Source organism: Acanthochromis polyacanthus, chromosome 1, assembly GCF_021347895.1.
Source record: "Acanthochromis polyacanthus isolate Apoly-LR-REF ecotype Palm Island chromosome 1, KAUST_Apoly_ChrSc, whole genome shotgun sequence".
NCBI classification, from domain to species: Eukaryota; Metazoa; Chordata; class Actinopteri; family Pomacentridae; genus Acanthochromis; species Acanthochromis polyacanthus.
Genome location: NC_067113.1, coordinates 55,796,741 through 55,814,486, shown reverse-complemented (window position 1 = coordinate 55,814,486; position 17,746 = coordinate 55,796,741). Strand labels below are relative to the sequence as shown.

Sequence of the window (17,746 nt, the reverse complement as noted above, 5' to 3'; positions counted from 1 at the left end):
ACAGGACTACAAGCTGCTGCAAGTGAAGAGCAGTACAGAGAAAAATCAGGGTTGTTTTTATTAAATAATTGGATTTCCAAATGTAATCCTCTATACTCAGCGCAGTTACTAGCAACTTCGGCTCCTGTCACTACTTTTTTTTTTTTTTTTTTTTTTGTCTCCCTTACTGTGGCCTCACTTTTAAATCCAATATAAAGTCCTGTGTCTCCATGGAAACTGAACAGCCATAGCTATAAGTACAGAGAACTCAAATGTCTTCTGCACAGTATAAGGAAACTCTGTCCAAACAAAAGGATTTATTTTAATCATTTAATTCTTGCACTGTAAAAAGTCTGGAATTAACCTGTGCAATTTGTTGCAAAGTGTTGAACTTGTAAAATAGTTCTACCTTCTATAGGATACTTTATCTCCCTAGTATGAACACAGCCTCCAGTTCAGCTTAAGTCTCTGAATTTTTTTTCTTTTGGTCACAAATGTTTACAGCTTTGCAGTTATGCCCAGTAGTGCAGTTTCTACTTTTACATAGTCTATTATATGCAAATACTGTATTTTAAGGTAATTTTGAAGTGATTTAAGGCTTGGATGTGATTCTTTCCCTGATGGAGCCACATGATTAGTTCAAGAAGCATTTTTCCTGTTTTTGTATTTTCTAGTGTTGAAAAATGGTCAAGTATTGTGTAGGTTTTAAAAAGAACATTCCTTTAGAAATTGTGATGAAGATAAACAGTTCCATTTTTCTGAAACAATCAGGGCCTTCATCACAATGGAAGTTTTAATTACAGATGTGAACTACAGTAAGCCTGCTGCTCAGGAGACTCTACAGTGCAATTGCAACATCAGAATGCTTGTCAAATACTCTGAGTAATCAAGAGTGCTTAGACTGAATGTGTTCTATGCTGTTTACCCAGTGACATAAGGTAATGTGCAGTAGCCATCAGTGCAGAGAGAAATCCTTTGTTAGTTGCTATCAATGGGACAGGAAGACTTTGATCGGAGCCTGGAAACCACCCAGCCTTACAAAAGCTGCATTTCTCCAGGAGAGGAAAGCGTTTTGCTCTTTGAAACTCACAAACTAACAGACGCAGCGGGCCTCACAACCACAATAAGCTTTGGCCGAGCTTCACGCTGCTGCTGCCGTTTGTTGTGCGTTCAAAAAGGATGGACACTCGGGAGGCCTGTGATGTTCACAGAGGGAGGATGTGTCTTCGTGTGTTTGTATGTGCTGGCTTAGACAGAGCTGGATCAGCCACGGTGGTCACGTTTGTGTTTGTGTGAGTGGGTGTTCTGTGTGAAAGGGGGGGGGCTGGAAGAGGAGGAGGCTGGACAATTTGTTATTGACGTGATCAAGTGCACATGAGTACCTGGGTTACTGATTACAGGTGACCTTATAATTGTTTGGTGATAAGACTCTTGCTTTAAGCACAAAGTCCTACCAGACACAACAAGGCTTCTGCTGTCATCACAGGACCACTGCTGCCTGTCGGGTAAATGCTTTGTCTGGTTTTTAGGTGATCAGATTCTTCTGTTCTGTCTGTGCCATTGCTGTTTATGGTTTAATTGGATAAAATGAGCAAGAAAAATGTTTTAAGCTGCAATTAAATCCCCAATCTAGGCTACAAAGACAGTATTTATTAAATCCATCAAATTCAAAGCTACACTATTAAGCAGAATAGAACTCAAAGCAAGTAATTTTTTAATTTACTTTTTTCAAGTAAATCACTTTCCAAAGTTGCACAATTTAATTTCTCATGCTTAATCTTTTCTCTTTTTTTGTGCAGGTTTTTAGGTTTTCATATTATTCTGCATCTATTCCATCATCATGAGTGAGTCCAAGAAAACACGTGAAGCTTGCTGCTCCAAGCTCAAGGTCAGTAAAGTTTTACCTTCTGCTTATATTTCAGTGTTACACAAGGGAATATTGATTAAACTGTTTATCACATGGTTAAGTCACAGCTATGATGGCTGTAAATTCTTACTACGAAACTTTTTTTTTTTTTTTTGTCTCGTCATCTCTGCCTTCCAAACTCTGCACTTAACATTTTGTGTTAATACTGTGTTAAAATGCCCTTTAAATGTCAGATGAATGCATAGACATGAGGTTGCTAGTCAGTGAAGTTGTCATGGGTGAAGAGAAAAAAGTGATTTAAATCTTGTGAGCCCCTGTTTATTGCCTCTATTATAAGGCGCCATAGACTATTACAAGCTTGCCAAGCAGACTGGTCATATAAAAGAAATGTGACTGCATCCTCTCCAGAGGAGATTACATAAAAACATGTTGGAGGAAACGTTTGCTTGCTGACTTAACAGCAAATGGCTGTAGTTATCTGAGAATTCAACCAAAAAAATCTGTGACCTGCAGCCCAGAGCGATCTTCTCTAATCATTAACTGTTTGTCAACAGCACAGCTGGTGGGATTTGTATTGGGAAGGAAAAAAAATAGAGAAAAGGACTTTCAGGAAATGTTTCACATGTAGTCCTAAACAATGTTCTTGAAGGCTTCCCCTCTAATGCAATTTTTAGTTCTTAATCTGTTCGTTAAAAACACTATAAATTATCTTTTCAAAGAGTAATATGAAATGTTTTTAAATATCTCTAAATGATGTTATGCAAATCTGCATGGTAATGGAAAATAAATTTGGCGTCTTCAGTAGTTCACATTTTCTGTAGAAAATGCATTATATTCTAACAGACGTTAGAACTAGCTAAATGTCAACTCCTTTTTATTCACCCCAATTCAAATGTATTTTGCTCATTTTTTTTAAAATAGTTTAACTCCAATGTCTTAAACTTCAAAACAAGAGCTCGAAATGGTGGTTTGAATGAAAAGCTGAAAGTTTATAACAAGCAAAGCTAGGATACAAGCGGACTTCCCAGAATGCATTGTTCAAGAGTTAAAACCCCCCAGAGACCTTTTTGTTGTAGTTTGAGACAACAAACATGGTGCAAACTTGCTTTGTGTCTTTGTTAAATTAAGTTATGGTTGTTTCTTTTCATAATAATCAAACCAGTTCTAACTATCACAAAGGTTAATACTGATGCTGCCCCTGCAACAGTCGACTTTTGTCTCAGATTGTTGGACTCTGTTGTGATCTGAGGGGTAAAAAAACAAATGTATAAAAAAAGCTACTGCTTGTGACTCTTTGCTTCAGCTTAATATTTTAAGTCCATTGAACTTGTTTTTTTTAGTTTACTCAACTCTGCTAAATTTAAAAATAAGTCTAAAAACTTGAAAAGAGCTTTTTCTTGTTACACTTGTTTGCACAGGCAATCTGTTTTTTATGGAGTTATGTTTACATACCACAATGTCACCTGTGCAAGCAAAGGGTTTGGGGGGGAGTGACTTGTTTTAAAACGGACGAAATCGGCACTAAAAATGAAGGTAATTGCTTAAAATCAATCTCAAACGAATAGACCTAAAACTGCTGATGTGAAAACAAACAAGGGAATCTGGTCCAGCCTTGGCTGACATCGAGTCTTTAAGTACTGACAAGTTGCTAGTTAAAAATGTAACATCAAACTATTTCTAATTACAATAGAGCTGGAATAATTAATCAATTGGTAGTCAGCTTTTGACAATTTAAATGAATCGCTAACTGATGAATTGGTTTGACTAACTTTTCAAGGAAAAAAAAAATTGGCTTCATAAGTTTTTCTATGGCTAAATGTCTTGGCTACTCACTGAATAGCTTTGGGTTGTGCCCAAAACAAGGCATTTGACATCTTTGGGAAAACATTTGACATCTTTTACCATTTTCTTTAAATTATCTGCATCAACGATGAAATGACTGTCAGTTACAGCCCTAATACTAACTAATGGCCAAAATGGTTCAGTAGAACAAAACATTGATGGATTCTGTTTGTTTTTGTTTTTTTTTAATCTCCCCAGAATGTCTTTAGAACTGTATTCCCATCAAATATAAATTAAGCTATTCTTGAAAGCACATGTGAAGAGCTGTAGGTCTTAAAATGTCTAATCACACTAGGTCCCTGCCTGGTAACGCTATCAGTCAGCTGTTTAATAGTGGAAGGTATGATTGCATCCGTTCATCATGTTAAAAAGCCTCAGACACTTTGTCCACAAACAACCACCTTATCCTTTTACTCTCCAGAGTAAAAGGATAAGTACCAAACTAATCATCTTAGTCTGCAGTAATCATTTAAAGAATCACTGATCTAATCAATACTCTTCACCTCGAATAACTTTATCTTACCATTTGTTACTTTTGTTTTCCAGCTCTTCCTGGCCTCTCTGGCCTTTGTGTATTTTTCCAAAGCCTTTGGTGGAGCCTACATGAAGAGCTCCATCACCCAGATCGAAAGACGCTTTGATATTCCCAGTTCCCTGATTGGGTTTATAGATGGCAGCTTCGAAATGGGTATGTGAAACTTCCACTGCATACAGGGTGAAATAAAAAACGGTGAATAAGGATAAACCATGTGAACCCCAGGCAGACTCTGGGAGGTTTTTCATTCACTCCTGACATTTTTTTACCACAATATAAAGTCCTGCGCCTCTTTGGAAATGGAACAACCATGGCTAGAAGATGAGATGGTTTGAATAGCTTTTTTTTTTTTTTTTTTTTTTTAAATAAACTTGAATTTCTTTAAAAAATGTGTCTCAAGAACTGAGAATCTAAAATCAGTGCTGACAGGAAAATATCTATAGCATATAGAGCCCCACCCCCTTTTTTCTGTGTCTTATTTGCATCTTTAATGTGCTCTGTTTGTACACTACCTGCAGTTCAGCCCCAGAATTTTTGCTGTTGGTAACAGTCAAGGCACTACTTCTCAGTGAAGCCAAGATGCATAGAATTTTTAGGGGTTTTGTTTGTTTTACAGACTGGTTGCCACACAAATGATCAACTTCTGAAAATTTTTAAATGATGTGGAATAGAGGGATTTTTTTTGTTGTTAAATAACAGATCACAATTTTAAACTTGGTTAAGTTTAACGAAGTGGAAGCTAAACATGAGTCAATGAATACCTCTTGGAAAGTTGAAAAAAATGATACTTTTGGGGAGTTTTTTTCTCTCTGATAAATGGTGTGAAATTGGCAGAATTTTAAAAACGATAGTGGGTTTGGCGGTTCATGTATCAAAGTGCCGGTTAAAAATGCCCATTAGCAAAGTTTAATGCAAATGTTTGCATGGTGACTGCACAAGTATTGAAAAAGCATGTATTACAGATGAGTATGGTTTCTGTGGGTCAGAATAACTTCTTTTGGCAGCTTTAACACAAAACAAATGACAACACGTGCACTAATTGCATTATTTGAAATTCTTTCTTCCCAGGCAACCTCTTGGTCATTGCCTTTGTGAGCTACTTTGGTGCAAAGCTGCACCGCCCCCGGCTGATCGGTATCGGCTGTGTGGTCATGGCTGCTGGATGTTACCTTATGGTGCTGCCTCACTTCTTCCAGGGACCGTTAGTACACATATTCTTAATAATCAGCTTTAATACCAGTATTTGTCTTGTGGGCATCTTAATACAGTACAGTATTCATAATGAAGTGGAATTACAACAAAATGAGTCATTATCTCAACACAGCGTGTTTGATAGCATGTTTTCATTAATAATGGTAGGTTTGGTATGTTTTTGATTAATATTGAAGGTTTTGCTGCTTTTTAAAACTAAATTTGTTGACCTGACCTGCACTGCATGCATGTTTTCTACCATCCTGCCTCCAGAAAATGTTAAAATGCATACCAATATATAATGATTTGTAGAAAATCTTGTAATAATTCTATATTTCAGGTATAAATATGAGACCAGCATGTCCCACAGTGCAAGTGTCAACAGCACTGAGACCGTCCTGCCCTGTTTATCCAACCACAGCGTCACTGATGCAGACGCTCCTGATGTTTCAGCCATAAAGGGTATTCAGCACACTTGCCGCATTCAATTACAACTTGGTTTCTTTTAAATGGATTAGTTCAGTTGTAACTCCGGTGTTTCTGCCCTCAGCTTGTGAGAAAGCAGCTGGTTCATCCATGTGGATTTTGGTTTTCTTGGGAAATATGCTTCGAGGAATCGGAGAAACTCCCATCATGCCCCTCGGAGTTTCCTACCTGGACGACTTCTCCAGAGAAGAGAACACTCCTTTCTATCTGGGTCAGTTTCGTTTTACTCATTATTGCTAGTTTTTTTATGCTATTTGACGAAGTTTCTACCCTTTGTCCCCTTTTCTGTGTCAGTCAGCTACTTTAGAGCTCATCGCCCTATTTCTTATGTTTTCGTGAATCAGTTCTAATCAGTGTTCCAGTATTGGAGCTGTTTTATCACCTGCCTTTTTTGTACTGTTCACTGTACTTCAAGATGATGTGAAAATGCACTGCAAAAACGGCAACACTTGCACACAATTAAAATGAAATGCCTAAATTCAAATAAAGTGCAGTAACAGTAAATATTCATTCATATTTTACAGATTTAGGTTCTTGTCTAAATTATTGTGTTCTAATGCTTCAATTAAACTTAATATAACAGTTTTCATACAGTTAAAATGCAAGACAAAGTGCTTAAACTAAAAGATAGATTTGATCTACATTGTTAGAAACACCTGGAAGTGTCAAAACTTTCTCAAGATTAATGAAAGAATTTTATTAATTACAAGATTAACCAACTGGACACAAATAATTCTGCAGAGCTCACCAAGAGACATTTTGAAAGGGCTTTCCATGTTCTGACATTTAACAAAATATCCCCTCCCCCTAAAAATTTTCAGAATAAAACTCAAATATTTAAGTTTGCCAAACAGGTTTCCAAAACTGGAGGTTTAATGTAAAAGTATGCATAAATATAAATCTAACTTTTTTCTTTGTAATTGCACATAATTGAAAGTAGAGCCATAAACCTTTACATTAACGTATTTTAATAACTGGTAATTATTGTAATTTAAGAAGGCAGAATTGGGGAAAAAGTCTACAATGTGTGTAATTTGGCAATGACATGACACTCTAAAACAAAAAATACACTTATGTTTATTTAGATAATGTGTTTACAGACTTGTCTACAATTGGGGGGGGGGATATTGCATTGTCAGTTATTCACTGTCCTACACTTGTTTCTCTTGTCTCCAGCCTGCATCCACACAGTGGGGATCTTAGGACCCATGTTTGGCTTCATGCTCGGGTCTTTTCTCGCTAAGATCTATGTGGACATTGGATCTGTGGACTTGGGTATGATGTGAAAAACACAAATGTACAGAGTGTTGCAACACAACAGACTGCCATTTGGGTAACTTTGGAATATCTTACATCAGTAATGCTCCTCTGTTATCAGAATGTCATAGAATTTGAGGAAAAAAAGCGTTTGTTTAGTCCCTTTTTTTTTTTTTTTGCAAATATGTCAGTCATAAGAATAAGGGTAAAATATTCCTAGAAGAGGTCCAATTCCCTCTAAAGGCCAATTCTAGCAGAAGTAGTTGACCTTTCTGCCTTTGTACCTACATGGCAATGTTGAACTGAGAGCAGAAATGGGAGGGTTTCCCAACATTTTCCTCTTGTTGACACAACAGGTCAAGTTTACTAGAGTTGCTGAACAAGAGAACTGAGTCCTGGCCAATGACTCAGCAACAGACCCTTTAATAACCTTCTCTTCCCCCAGACTCCATCACCATCACCCATAAGGACTCCCGCTGGGTGGGAGCCTGGTGGCTGGGCTTCATTGTCACCGGCACCGTGATACTGATGTCCAGCATCCCCTTCTGGTTCCTGCCCAAGTCCCTGCCCAAACAGGGTAAAGAGGAGAGTCAGAGTAAAAGCACAGAACTGTCCACGATGGCAGAACAGGAGAACTTTCTACCAGAGGAAACCCAAGAGCCTGAGGAGAAGCCTGTCACGTTCAAGGAGCTGGCCAAAGGTAACTCTTTCGGTCAACTTTAGCCTCCAGTAAAGAGTCTGGGATCGGCTTATCTACAACCACTCAAGTCATAAACTTTAAAAAGTGAAACCGCATGAATTGCATCACTGTTTAGTGTTTTATGGCTTAAATGTTTATCAACCATATTACTGGAAATGTGTAATACTATATGATTGATAATTAAACGGCATAATATAAAAACCTTATTAAACAAGTCGAAAGATAAATTTGTTTTACAGAAACAAATGTATTCCAAGTAACTGGGGAAACTCAATATTTTATTTGTTTCCAGATTCTCCTCTTCTGTAAACACAACCTATAATTCAACTGAAAAGTCAATGATTTTTATTTTTTTTTCAGATGACTGTTCACAGCAGAGTCATTAATGGCTTTTTAGTTGCAGGAAGTGAAGCAGAATCTTTTTTTTTTTTTTTTTTTTGTATCTTATAGAATCTGGTTGTACCAAATTTACTTTTGACAAATTTCTCAGTGAGAAACATCAGTTTTCAGCTCAGATTTGGTCAGTGCTGCGGAATATTGGTTCAAGAGCTGTTAAAGATCCAAAGACTGGGAAATTATTTGATTCTAGGACTGTTTGTTATATAAAGCAAACTGTAAATATTAAACAATAAAAGCTGTTAGCTCAGGTAATCAATGTTTTACTGCATGAATTTATGTAAATATTAGTGTTAAACATGTATAGATGTGGAAATTATATGAAATAGAAGTTTTAATATCTTGCTGTTGCGTTTTCAGAATGCAATTGCTTAAGTATCTATAAAAGTATGTTTGTTACAACATGCAGACTGAAATTTTGCATCAGTAACATGTCATATTTTCACTAATTGTGATTAAAAGAATCCACAGAACTATTGCTGTATCAATAGAAAATGTCTAGATGTTTTGTTTTTAGCTGGTTAGACAAAACAAGAATATGGACTTGAAGAGGGGAAACTTTAACTGTACTGTTCGTTGTTGCTGTTACTACCATGACATGAGCTTTTTTTTTTTTTTTTTAAAGAAGCAATCGGTATCCTGCAACAGTGTTTCTCTCCATAAACTAGTTTGGTCTGACTTCTCCAGATTTCATTCCATCTCTGAGGAGGCTCTTCAAGAACAGCATCTTCTCCCTGATGGTCCTCACCTACCTGGTGGTCGTAAACGGCTTCATTGGCATGATCACCTTCAAGCCAAAGTTCATGGAGCAAACCTTCGGGCAGTCGGCCTCCAAAGCCATTTTTTTGATAGGTACGACCCCCGTTCACCCTGCTGCAGCTCGAACAATAATGTTGTTGAAGGGAAGTGTGATTGTGTGTGATAACGCAGACTTAACGTGTAAGTAGCCCTCTGAGAGCTTCCCTCTCTGAGCTATAATTAGCCTTTAACGGCTGTTTACCAGCTAACAATGTTACCGTGAGAATATGGAATGTTCAATCGCCAAACACTGCAGAAAAAACAGCTGGCAGCTGAACAGAACCGCTTTAATGCGAACACCGTTTGATGTGCGTTTGACGGCACGAGTTTTCTGAGCTGCACTTGAATGCAGCATGAGGTGGTTTTACAGCTGAGAGTACATGAAGTTTTTCTCCCCCCATCAGGGATATGGCAACTGTATTTTTACCAGTATTGCTTACTGATCCAGTACTTTAATAGTACTCTAGTTGGTACTTTAAAAAAAAAAAAAAAAAAAAAAAATTTCCCCTTCAAGGTTTTTACAAAAAGTGAATTGTTCTTTCACAATAAAATCAATACTTTGCATTGAAAATGGATAAAAATTCAACTATTTTGAAGATATTTCCTGTTAAAGAAAATGGTCAAGTTGGAGACTGTCCTAACTATAGTATAGTTAGGATTTAAAAACTGTAAACTTGACTTTGTTTGATAAATTACAGATGAGTTATTCAGAGTAAATTGTTCCATCACAAATTATACACTTCATTTTTGCACTTAAATCTGAAGAAATGCAATTATTTTGGAGACTTGATTAATTGAAGAACAAGTTGTGCATAGTTAGGATAGGAAAAAATGGCCATTTTTAACTTAAATTTATTGTATTGAATTGCAGTAAAATGATTTACTGACTGTAGGGGAAAATGGTCAAACTGCAGCACACACAAGCATAAATTCTTCTTTCACATTTTTTTTTTTTTTTTTTTTTACTGCATTTAAGTGATTAAGATACTTAAAAGATTTGTATGTACTTTGCAAAACTTGTAACGTTAAAAACTTTTTGCCCATTTTGATAAATTACAAATGAGTAATTTGCAAGCCAAAACTGCAGTACTTTTCAGTTTTCACCATTAAAATGACACGCATTTACTGCATTCAAATCAGCAATGATTTAAGAGATCTGTTTTTTTTTTTTTTTGAAGGAAAAATTATGTAAAAGACTTTTTTTTTTTTTTAAACTGCTATTTTCTTTTAATTTGCAGGTAAGGAAAAATCCTCCAGAAATATTACATGTTAACTGTACTGCAATGAGATAAAACTGCAGTACACATCAATTTTATTTTATTTTTTTTGCAAATGGTTCTTTCAAAATATGTGTTGATGAAATTAGTTCTGTATTTAATTCAACATTTCCAGTGTCTTTTCCATTTTGAACATTAATAGTTTGTCTGGCACCCTGCCACTTTTTTTACTTGCCTAATTTGTTTTTGCAGTGCAGAAAAACATTTGAATGTATTCCTTATGTGTTGTATCTATTTATCCTTCCAGGTATTCTGAACCTGCCGGCTGTTGCTCTGGGAATCATCACTGGGGGTTTTGTGCTAAAAAAGTTCAAGCTGGGTGTCATCGGAGCAGCCAGAGTATCCATCACTGCTTCTGTCGGGGCCTTTTGTATGCTCGCCATTCAGATTTTCATCCAGTGTGACAATGCAGAGGTGGCTGGTCTCACTGTGTCATATCAAGGGTGAGCGCACAACTACAGGCCTGTTTGAAGCCCAGTTGCAACAGAAATGACTCTAAATCTCTAAAAATGTCTCCTTGTTAAGCGTTTCCTGTGTTCTCACGTCATTAGGGCTTCTCAAGTCTCCTACAACCCCCAGACTTTGCTGTCACAGTGCAACATGGGCTGCTCCTGCTCCATGAAGCACTGGGACCCAGTGTGCGCCTACAATGGCATGACGTACGCCTCGCCCTGCCTGGCTGGCTGTCAGACCTCCACTGGCACCGGCAAGGAAATGGTGAGGAAGCAACTTGCAGATCATCCAGGCTGAGTTGAAGTCAGATAGATAAATATATATATTTAGCACATTTGAAAGCAACAGGGGTTGAACCAAAGTGTTGTATACTTCTTTAAAAACAAGGTTTGCCTAAATCTGGGCTAGCAATCAAACACTGTTCCCCTATCTGTATGTAAATGGTTACATAAAGAAATTCTTATGCATAATTTCCTGTTTTAAGAAAAATGGCTCCATGTGGATGATCTTTGCACTGACTATGTTGGAATGTGAGACCAGAAATGCTATTTTCTGCAAAATAGTGGCTTGAAAACAGCAGATTATAATGTTGCATTTGGAAATCTCTTATGGTAGCTACTTATCTTTGCATTCAATATATGCGTAGAAGCCTAATGTTTGTTAGTAGCAGATCTGGGTACGCACTCTACTAAAACTGAGACATTCTGCAACTAATAAACCTTGACTCGAAAACAGCTTAAATAAAATGGAGCATAGATTCTGTATATACTGCATAGCAGATTTGAGAGAGGTTTTAATTACTTGCTTGAAGGGAACCATTGGATTTATTGGGTTTTTCTGTGATCTAATAATAATAGGTGCATGCGGTTCTCTGGAATTGTGTATTAGTTCTATCTAAAGTCTGAATACTGTTAACTTTTGGAACCCAAACATGAATTTGTTTAAAGCATAAGCTGTAAAAGCTCAACACAAACCCTCCTACAGAACCAAATTATTGTAAACTGCAGGTTTACGGGACTTTAAAGTGCTTGCTTGTGGGAATCGCTGGATTCATCGGGTGTCTCTTCTTAATATAATATAAGGTCTTGAAGAGCTCAAAGGTGACTTCTATTCAGCAAAACTCTGAATTTTACAACCAAAGTCTGGATTTCTCAACCATATCAAGTGTAAAAATGAGCACAAACTGTCCGACAGCCCCAAATTAAAACGGATGGTTCATATTTGTGCCTTCTTTTTTCCCCTCTCTAGGTGTTCCATAACTGCACCTGCATTAGTGAGATGAATACCCCACACTCGAACATGTCTGCAGTGTTGGGTCAGTGCCCCAGGAAGAGCGATTGTGAAAGCAAATTTAAAATCTACATGGCTTTGTCCGTACTGGGGTCCTTCATTTCAGCCTGTGGGGGAACACCAGGATACATCGTACTGCTCAGGTCAGAAATGAGACAATAATTGTTAAATTCTTTTCAGCAAAATTGCTCATATTAAATTTTTGTTCAATATTTCAGGTCCATACAGCCAGATCTGAAGTCGCTGGCTCTGGGTATGCAGACCCTGATTGTAAGAACTCTGGGTAAGTACTGAAGCAGTTCATATAGACACCCACAATAAATACAACACAACTTGCCTGTTTTTTCCAAGTCTGTAAGCTTATGTGACTCTGTTTTCAGGTGGGATCCCTCCTCCAATATACTTCGGCGCGCTGATCGACCGAACCTGTTTGAAGTGGGGCACTAAGCAGTGTGGAGGCCGTGGAGCATGTCGACTCTATGACGCCAACGCATTTAGGTACAGAGAAACTTCACCTTGGCTTGTAATATATCAGAAGCATGTCTATTTTAAACATTTAAAAAGGATGTTTATATTCTAAGAGTCTCTCTACAAGCAGTCAAACATCTATTAAGAAGCTGAGTGCCTCAAACATCTGAACCCCAAAATTCACCAGCGGGTTATAAAATCATGTTTACTTAAAAATTGCTAGAGTTGACCATTAACCATAAAAACAAGGAGAATCACTGGGCTTTCAACTGTCAGTGACGTCTGATCTAAAGATGTGACATACTTTTTTTTTTTTTTTTTTTTTTTTTTTTTTTTTTGAGGAAAATCTAAGCTGAAAATCAGGATCTTTTATCCGAATCGCTTCGTTCTACCGATCTCATTCAAAACTAGTGTTGGTCACAGGCAAGTGTGGATCTGCAGTCACATGGAAACAACTCCGAAACTTTTTGGTGATTTCATTCATAAAAAGATGCAGCATGGCTAAAATGGTATATAAAGGAGCACATAGTCACTAAGATGTTAGAAGATGCATTCAGGGGAAGCATGTGTTAAAGTTGATGTGCAAAGTAGGCTAACAAAGGCTATAAAATGTAAATGGTAATGGGCCAACAGTATGTTGAGCCAACACTGGTTATACCAATGCTTGTCGGTACAATTAAAAGGGCATTATAGTGTTGTACTACACAAGACAAATTCAAAGTCTACTTCTAGCCATCATTGTACATTTCCAGAGGTGCAAGATGTTATACCACAGTGGAAAAATGAACACACAGTGAGTGAAAATGTGGCAGGAGTCAAAAAAATCCAGCAACTGCTTAAACTTTGTGTTTTGAAAGGCAAAAATATGAGTATTTACATTGATATGAAACCTTAACATTCATGGCATTTGTCATATTGTAGCTACAGACCTGCTTTAAAAAAATAAAACAAAACATGGATTTAGCCAACAGGTTTGAAAAGTGAAGCCAACACAGTGGCTGAAACGCCATTCATTTGAACAGTCAGTAGTGACTGTTTGGGGGGGGGGGGGGGGGAACAAAGAGCCAAAGAAATCTGAAGAAGTCGCCCTACTTCTCACTTGATTGGTTACCTCAGGCATTTTCCTAATGAGTTTATGGTCTCATCACTGGTTTCAAGTCTCCTTCGATACAACATGATGATCACTGAAGTGAAACAAAAATATTCCATTTAACCTGTTCCATTGTACTTTTCTTCCAGGATGACATTCCTGGGGCTCATTACTGGACTTTACTGCCTGGGCAACATGATGTGGGGAGGACTCTACCTCAGAATTGTTAAGAGACAGAAGAAGTTGGCACTGAGGAAGCAGGCCAAAGAGAATGGAGTGGAGGGTAACGGGGTGAGCAATGGACATGCCAAAATCAACATCCTCAAAAACAAAGAAGACATGGATAAGGAGAGTACTATTTAAGATGTTTAAGTAAGGTCATGTCGTTTTGTAATGCAAAGGACGCCTGCATACTGTGCTGCTTTTATACTGGACCAAATGTGATAATGGTACAGTGTCAGCACCCTTTGGTCATTGAGCAGAATATTTTTTAGTTTTTTTTTTTTTTATAACGCGGTTACAACTAGTTCACTAAGGTAAAAAAAAAACCCATAATGCTGTCTTTAAGATGTGTCAACACGATACATGAGCAGAAGCTTGTAGCTGAATTATTATGATGTGCTATTATGAATCCTTGGACAAGTCAATGTCCTGAAAAACACATGACTTGATTTAACCATTCAACTTTTTTTTTTTTTTTTTACCAGCACTAGTCCAGATAATGGTAATGTCTCACCCACAGCTTTTTGAGGGATTTTTTTTTTTTTTTTTAGTGCAGTAACAGTGTTTTATCCAATACAAGACGACTACAATGTTTGTTGCCTTACAGGTGGTAGTAACATGAAGTATTATTCTGGTGGCTGGTAATGAGTTTCAGAAATTATTTTTATTTTTTGGTGGAACTGTTAAACCTGCTTGCACTAACCCGGTGCCAAATAGGAGTAACTTAAAAGGACTGTCATTTTGGGGAATGTAAGAAACGAGGTAAAATGGGTAGCTTGGCTGTATCCAAAGGTAACAATCCTTCTACCAAATGTCACATGATAAATGCAAAAGCTTGTTCAAATTTAAACCTCTGTGACCTGGCTATATTAAAGTCTTGGGCTAGGCAAGCTGAGAAATATTAGTCATTTGCACATACAAGTTTCTTAAACTTAGGAAAAAAATTAAGCTGATCAAATAGTCCCATTGACTTTATACTTTAGGTTTAAGCGTTGTCTATTTAGTCACAGCAACAAGCCATTTAAGTTATTGGAGCCTAAATTCTAACTTTAACTAAGCCCAATTCATTATTTTATTTAGCTGTACAAGCATAGTAATAGTTAACCCATCTTACTGAATTCACTCATGTTTACACGTCAGCCAAATTTCCATTTCAGGAATACTTTCTTACTTTAGACTGTTAAGTTCATCCAAGAATGTATCTGCAACATTGCTTACAGGTGACTGCTCACTCTGCATGGAGGGCATTTTCTGTCATGGTGGCTCATTGCTAGCTAAGTCCCTATGTTTTAAACCACAAGTGCCAAAAACAACCCCTTCAAACCAGACCAATTAAAATGACAATAACTCAACATTTCTCAGTTTGGGCTTTAAGATTAACATTAATGGTTTGTTGACACTGAGTTGTCCAAAATCTGAGTGTCCTAGTCACTGCAGCGTTAATCACCCCGAACAAACTGCAGTTTTCCATTTTGATAAAACGGTAGGTGGTGCCACCTGGTGGCGGAACCAGGCACTACAGCTAAAGAAGGAAATTAGCTGAACTGACTTGGGAAAACAAGCTAAGATATATTAATTGCCTGAAAATGAACAATGTGTGTAAGGTGCAGGAGTTTTCTTTACAGGGTGAATTTATGATGCATAATAGAAATTTCTGGTTATCAAATGATCGGTAATGAAAAAGAATTGAATAGACTTAGCAGATATTGCCTTTGCTGTATGTAGACCGATTGTGCCTATGCTTAGTCATCCCTAAAGGTTTATTCTGAGGCAAGAAAAAAACTAATCTAAAATGACATGATTCACTATGTGGTAGAGATTTTAGATTTGGTTCCCCCTTGTTCTCAGTTGGGTAACTAGCAGCTGCCAGTGCCTTCCACCAAATCAAACCTTACTGTATGATGTTACTGTTGATGTGGCCTGACTTACTATTTTATGTTCTCAACCGGTGAAGGGGATCTCGGTGTGTTTTAAAATGTGAATCAAATCTGTGAATAACCTGGTGGAAGTATTTTATAGCCTTTTTTTTAAAAAATCTGATTTTACTAGCATCTCAAACTGAGAAGATTTTCTTGCCTTTCAGACAGTGCTTTACACATGATGCTTTTGTTTTCCTCCGTTTCTGTGAGTTGCATTTAACAGACAGGTAACCTTTATTCCGACTGTAGCCATGTGTTCTGCAACATTTGACACATCTAGATATCTCGTCCTGTCCAGCATTGCACATGTTTGTTACATCACATTAGGCAAACTCCACAGGTCATGAGTGTTGGCATTCTCTGAACCCACCAGTGTTTGTCTGGAAAGGTTCACTGTTTGCCTGTGGACTATTAGTGAGTGAAATGTCATTACTTTTTCTTTTTATTTGACTCTTACAGTGACTAAATGTGTCAAACAACTTCTGTTAAATTGTTCAATGTATTTCTATTTTGTCCATATTTTTGTCACTTCTGAACTTTTTTTTTTTTTACAATTTTGATTGTACATGCATAACTGTAGGCATTAAAGGCAAATTTTCTCAATGTGTTTTCAAAGTGGGATTTATTTTTATAAGTTTATTCCCCTCAAGTTACATGTGACAAAATCTGGATTCTCCATACACTTCCTGGCCTGTCATTATTATTATTATTATTTTATATATTTTTTTAATTAATTTTTTTTTTTTTTAAATGGTGCTCTTACAGCTATTTCAGGTTTGTTTTCTGCCAAACCTGTAGCAACAAAAGTAGCTCTTTATAATAGTGGAAGGTTTAGAGCTGGATATTTTCCTTGAGGAGAAGGAGGATTACTGAAACAAGATGCAGTTCACTTGACAGTTCTTGGAAAAATGTAACTTCACAATAAAATGTGAACACAAAGGTGGAGCTGGGTCAAAAAACTTTGTTTAAAGCACAAGGTCCTCTTTTCTGCTTCTTGGTAATGTAAATGTTACTGACAAGTCATCCAGCCATTTAGTTTCTCAAAACCAGTTTATCCTGGGTCGCCATGGGGCTGGAGTCCATGAACTGTTGACATTAGAGGAGTGAGTCTGTACACCCTCACCTAGATGGTCACCAGGCAAACACAAAAAATAACCATGCTCACAGAGACACCTACAGCCAATTTAGAGCCACCAGTGAACCAACCATGCATGTCTTTGCTGTGCCATATTGTGGTGGATGAAACCTTTCTCCAGCTAAATGACACAAATACCAAGAAAATATTGTTGTTTTTTTTTTAAACAGAAGTCACAACAGTAACGACCTCAGCCAGTCAGCAGAGGGACTGTCGAACATTGGAAATGTCTTGTTATGCATGATTTTTTATTTTTTATTAAAACTACAATTTGATGGCAACACTCAATCATCTCTCAACATCTGCCTTATTCACCAGATTTGGTCTCTGACTTTTACCTCTTCAGCTTAAAAGGTTTAGACACAGCTTCTCTCAACTCCTAGTTACACTCGTGTTAGATGTTTATTCATAGTGTTGTATGAATGGAGTTCAACCTAAACGGCTAACCTAAACTGGAGATTGTGGCAATAGTTGAGGGAAGCAGCTGAAGTCACATGTGACAAGGTAAGTCAAAGAACAGAGCAGGAAACCCTTATAAGTGTTGAGGGGATTATCAAAGTTGCTGGAATTCATGAGTGTTTCATGGCAATCTATCCAGCAGTTTCAATAGTTTCAGCAAATTGGTGGACTGGCTAAAGATAACTCATAAAAAAAATACAGGAGCAGTGTCATTTACTGAAAAGCAAAAGTATTTCTCAGAGGACAACCCTTAAGGCATACAGTGCAAAGGCCACCACTGGTACAGAGATCAATCATTAATCCTAATCATGACATAATTGGTTTAATCACTTTGGGTCAGATGTTGGTTCTTTAGGCATGTGTCCATGCAGATCAAGGTAGT

At 37.2% G+C, this 17,746-nt stretch overlaps 1 protein-coding gene across 1 annotated transcript; it reads left to right on the top strand.

The window, feature by feature from the left end:
- The first annotated feature begins 1,334 nt into the window (after positions 1–1,334).
- Positions 1,335–16,373, top strand: LOC110968170 (solute carrier organic anion transporter family member 1C1-like). Its single transcript, XM_051951235.1, has 15 exons — positions 1,335–1,484; positions 1,779–1,867; positions 4,235–4,376; positions 5,292–5,424; positions 5,755–5,876; positions 5,965–6,111; positions 7,077–7,175; positions 7,603–7,857; positions 8,941–9,105; positions 10,576–10,771; positions 10,880–11,045; positions 12,030–12,214; positions 12,290–12,354; positions 12,452–12,569; positions 13,779–16,373. The coding sequence occupies exons 2-15, from the start codon at positions 1,820–1,822 to the stop codon at positions 13,990–13,992; spliced, it is 2,055 nt and encodes a 684-aa protein (XP_051807195.1). The 5' UTR covers positions 1,335–1,484; positions 1,779–1,819; the 3' UTR covers positions 13,993–16,373.
- The last annotated feature ends 1,373 nt before the right edge of the window (positions 16,374–17,746 follow it).

Coding starts and splice junctions, on each gene's coding strand:
- LOC110968170 (XM_051951235.1), top strand. CDS start 1,820: ATGAGTGAGTCCAAGAAAACACGTGAAGCTTGCTGCTCCAAGCTCAAG. Junction 4,377..5,291: donor AGATGGCAGCTTCGAAATGG/GTATGTGAAACT, acceptor CTTTCTTCCCAG/GCAACCTCTTGGTCATTGCC. Junction 5,877..5,964: donor TGATGTTTCAGCCATAAAGG/GTATTCAGCACA, acceptor TTCTGCCCTCAG/CTTGTGAGAAAGCAGCTGGT.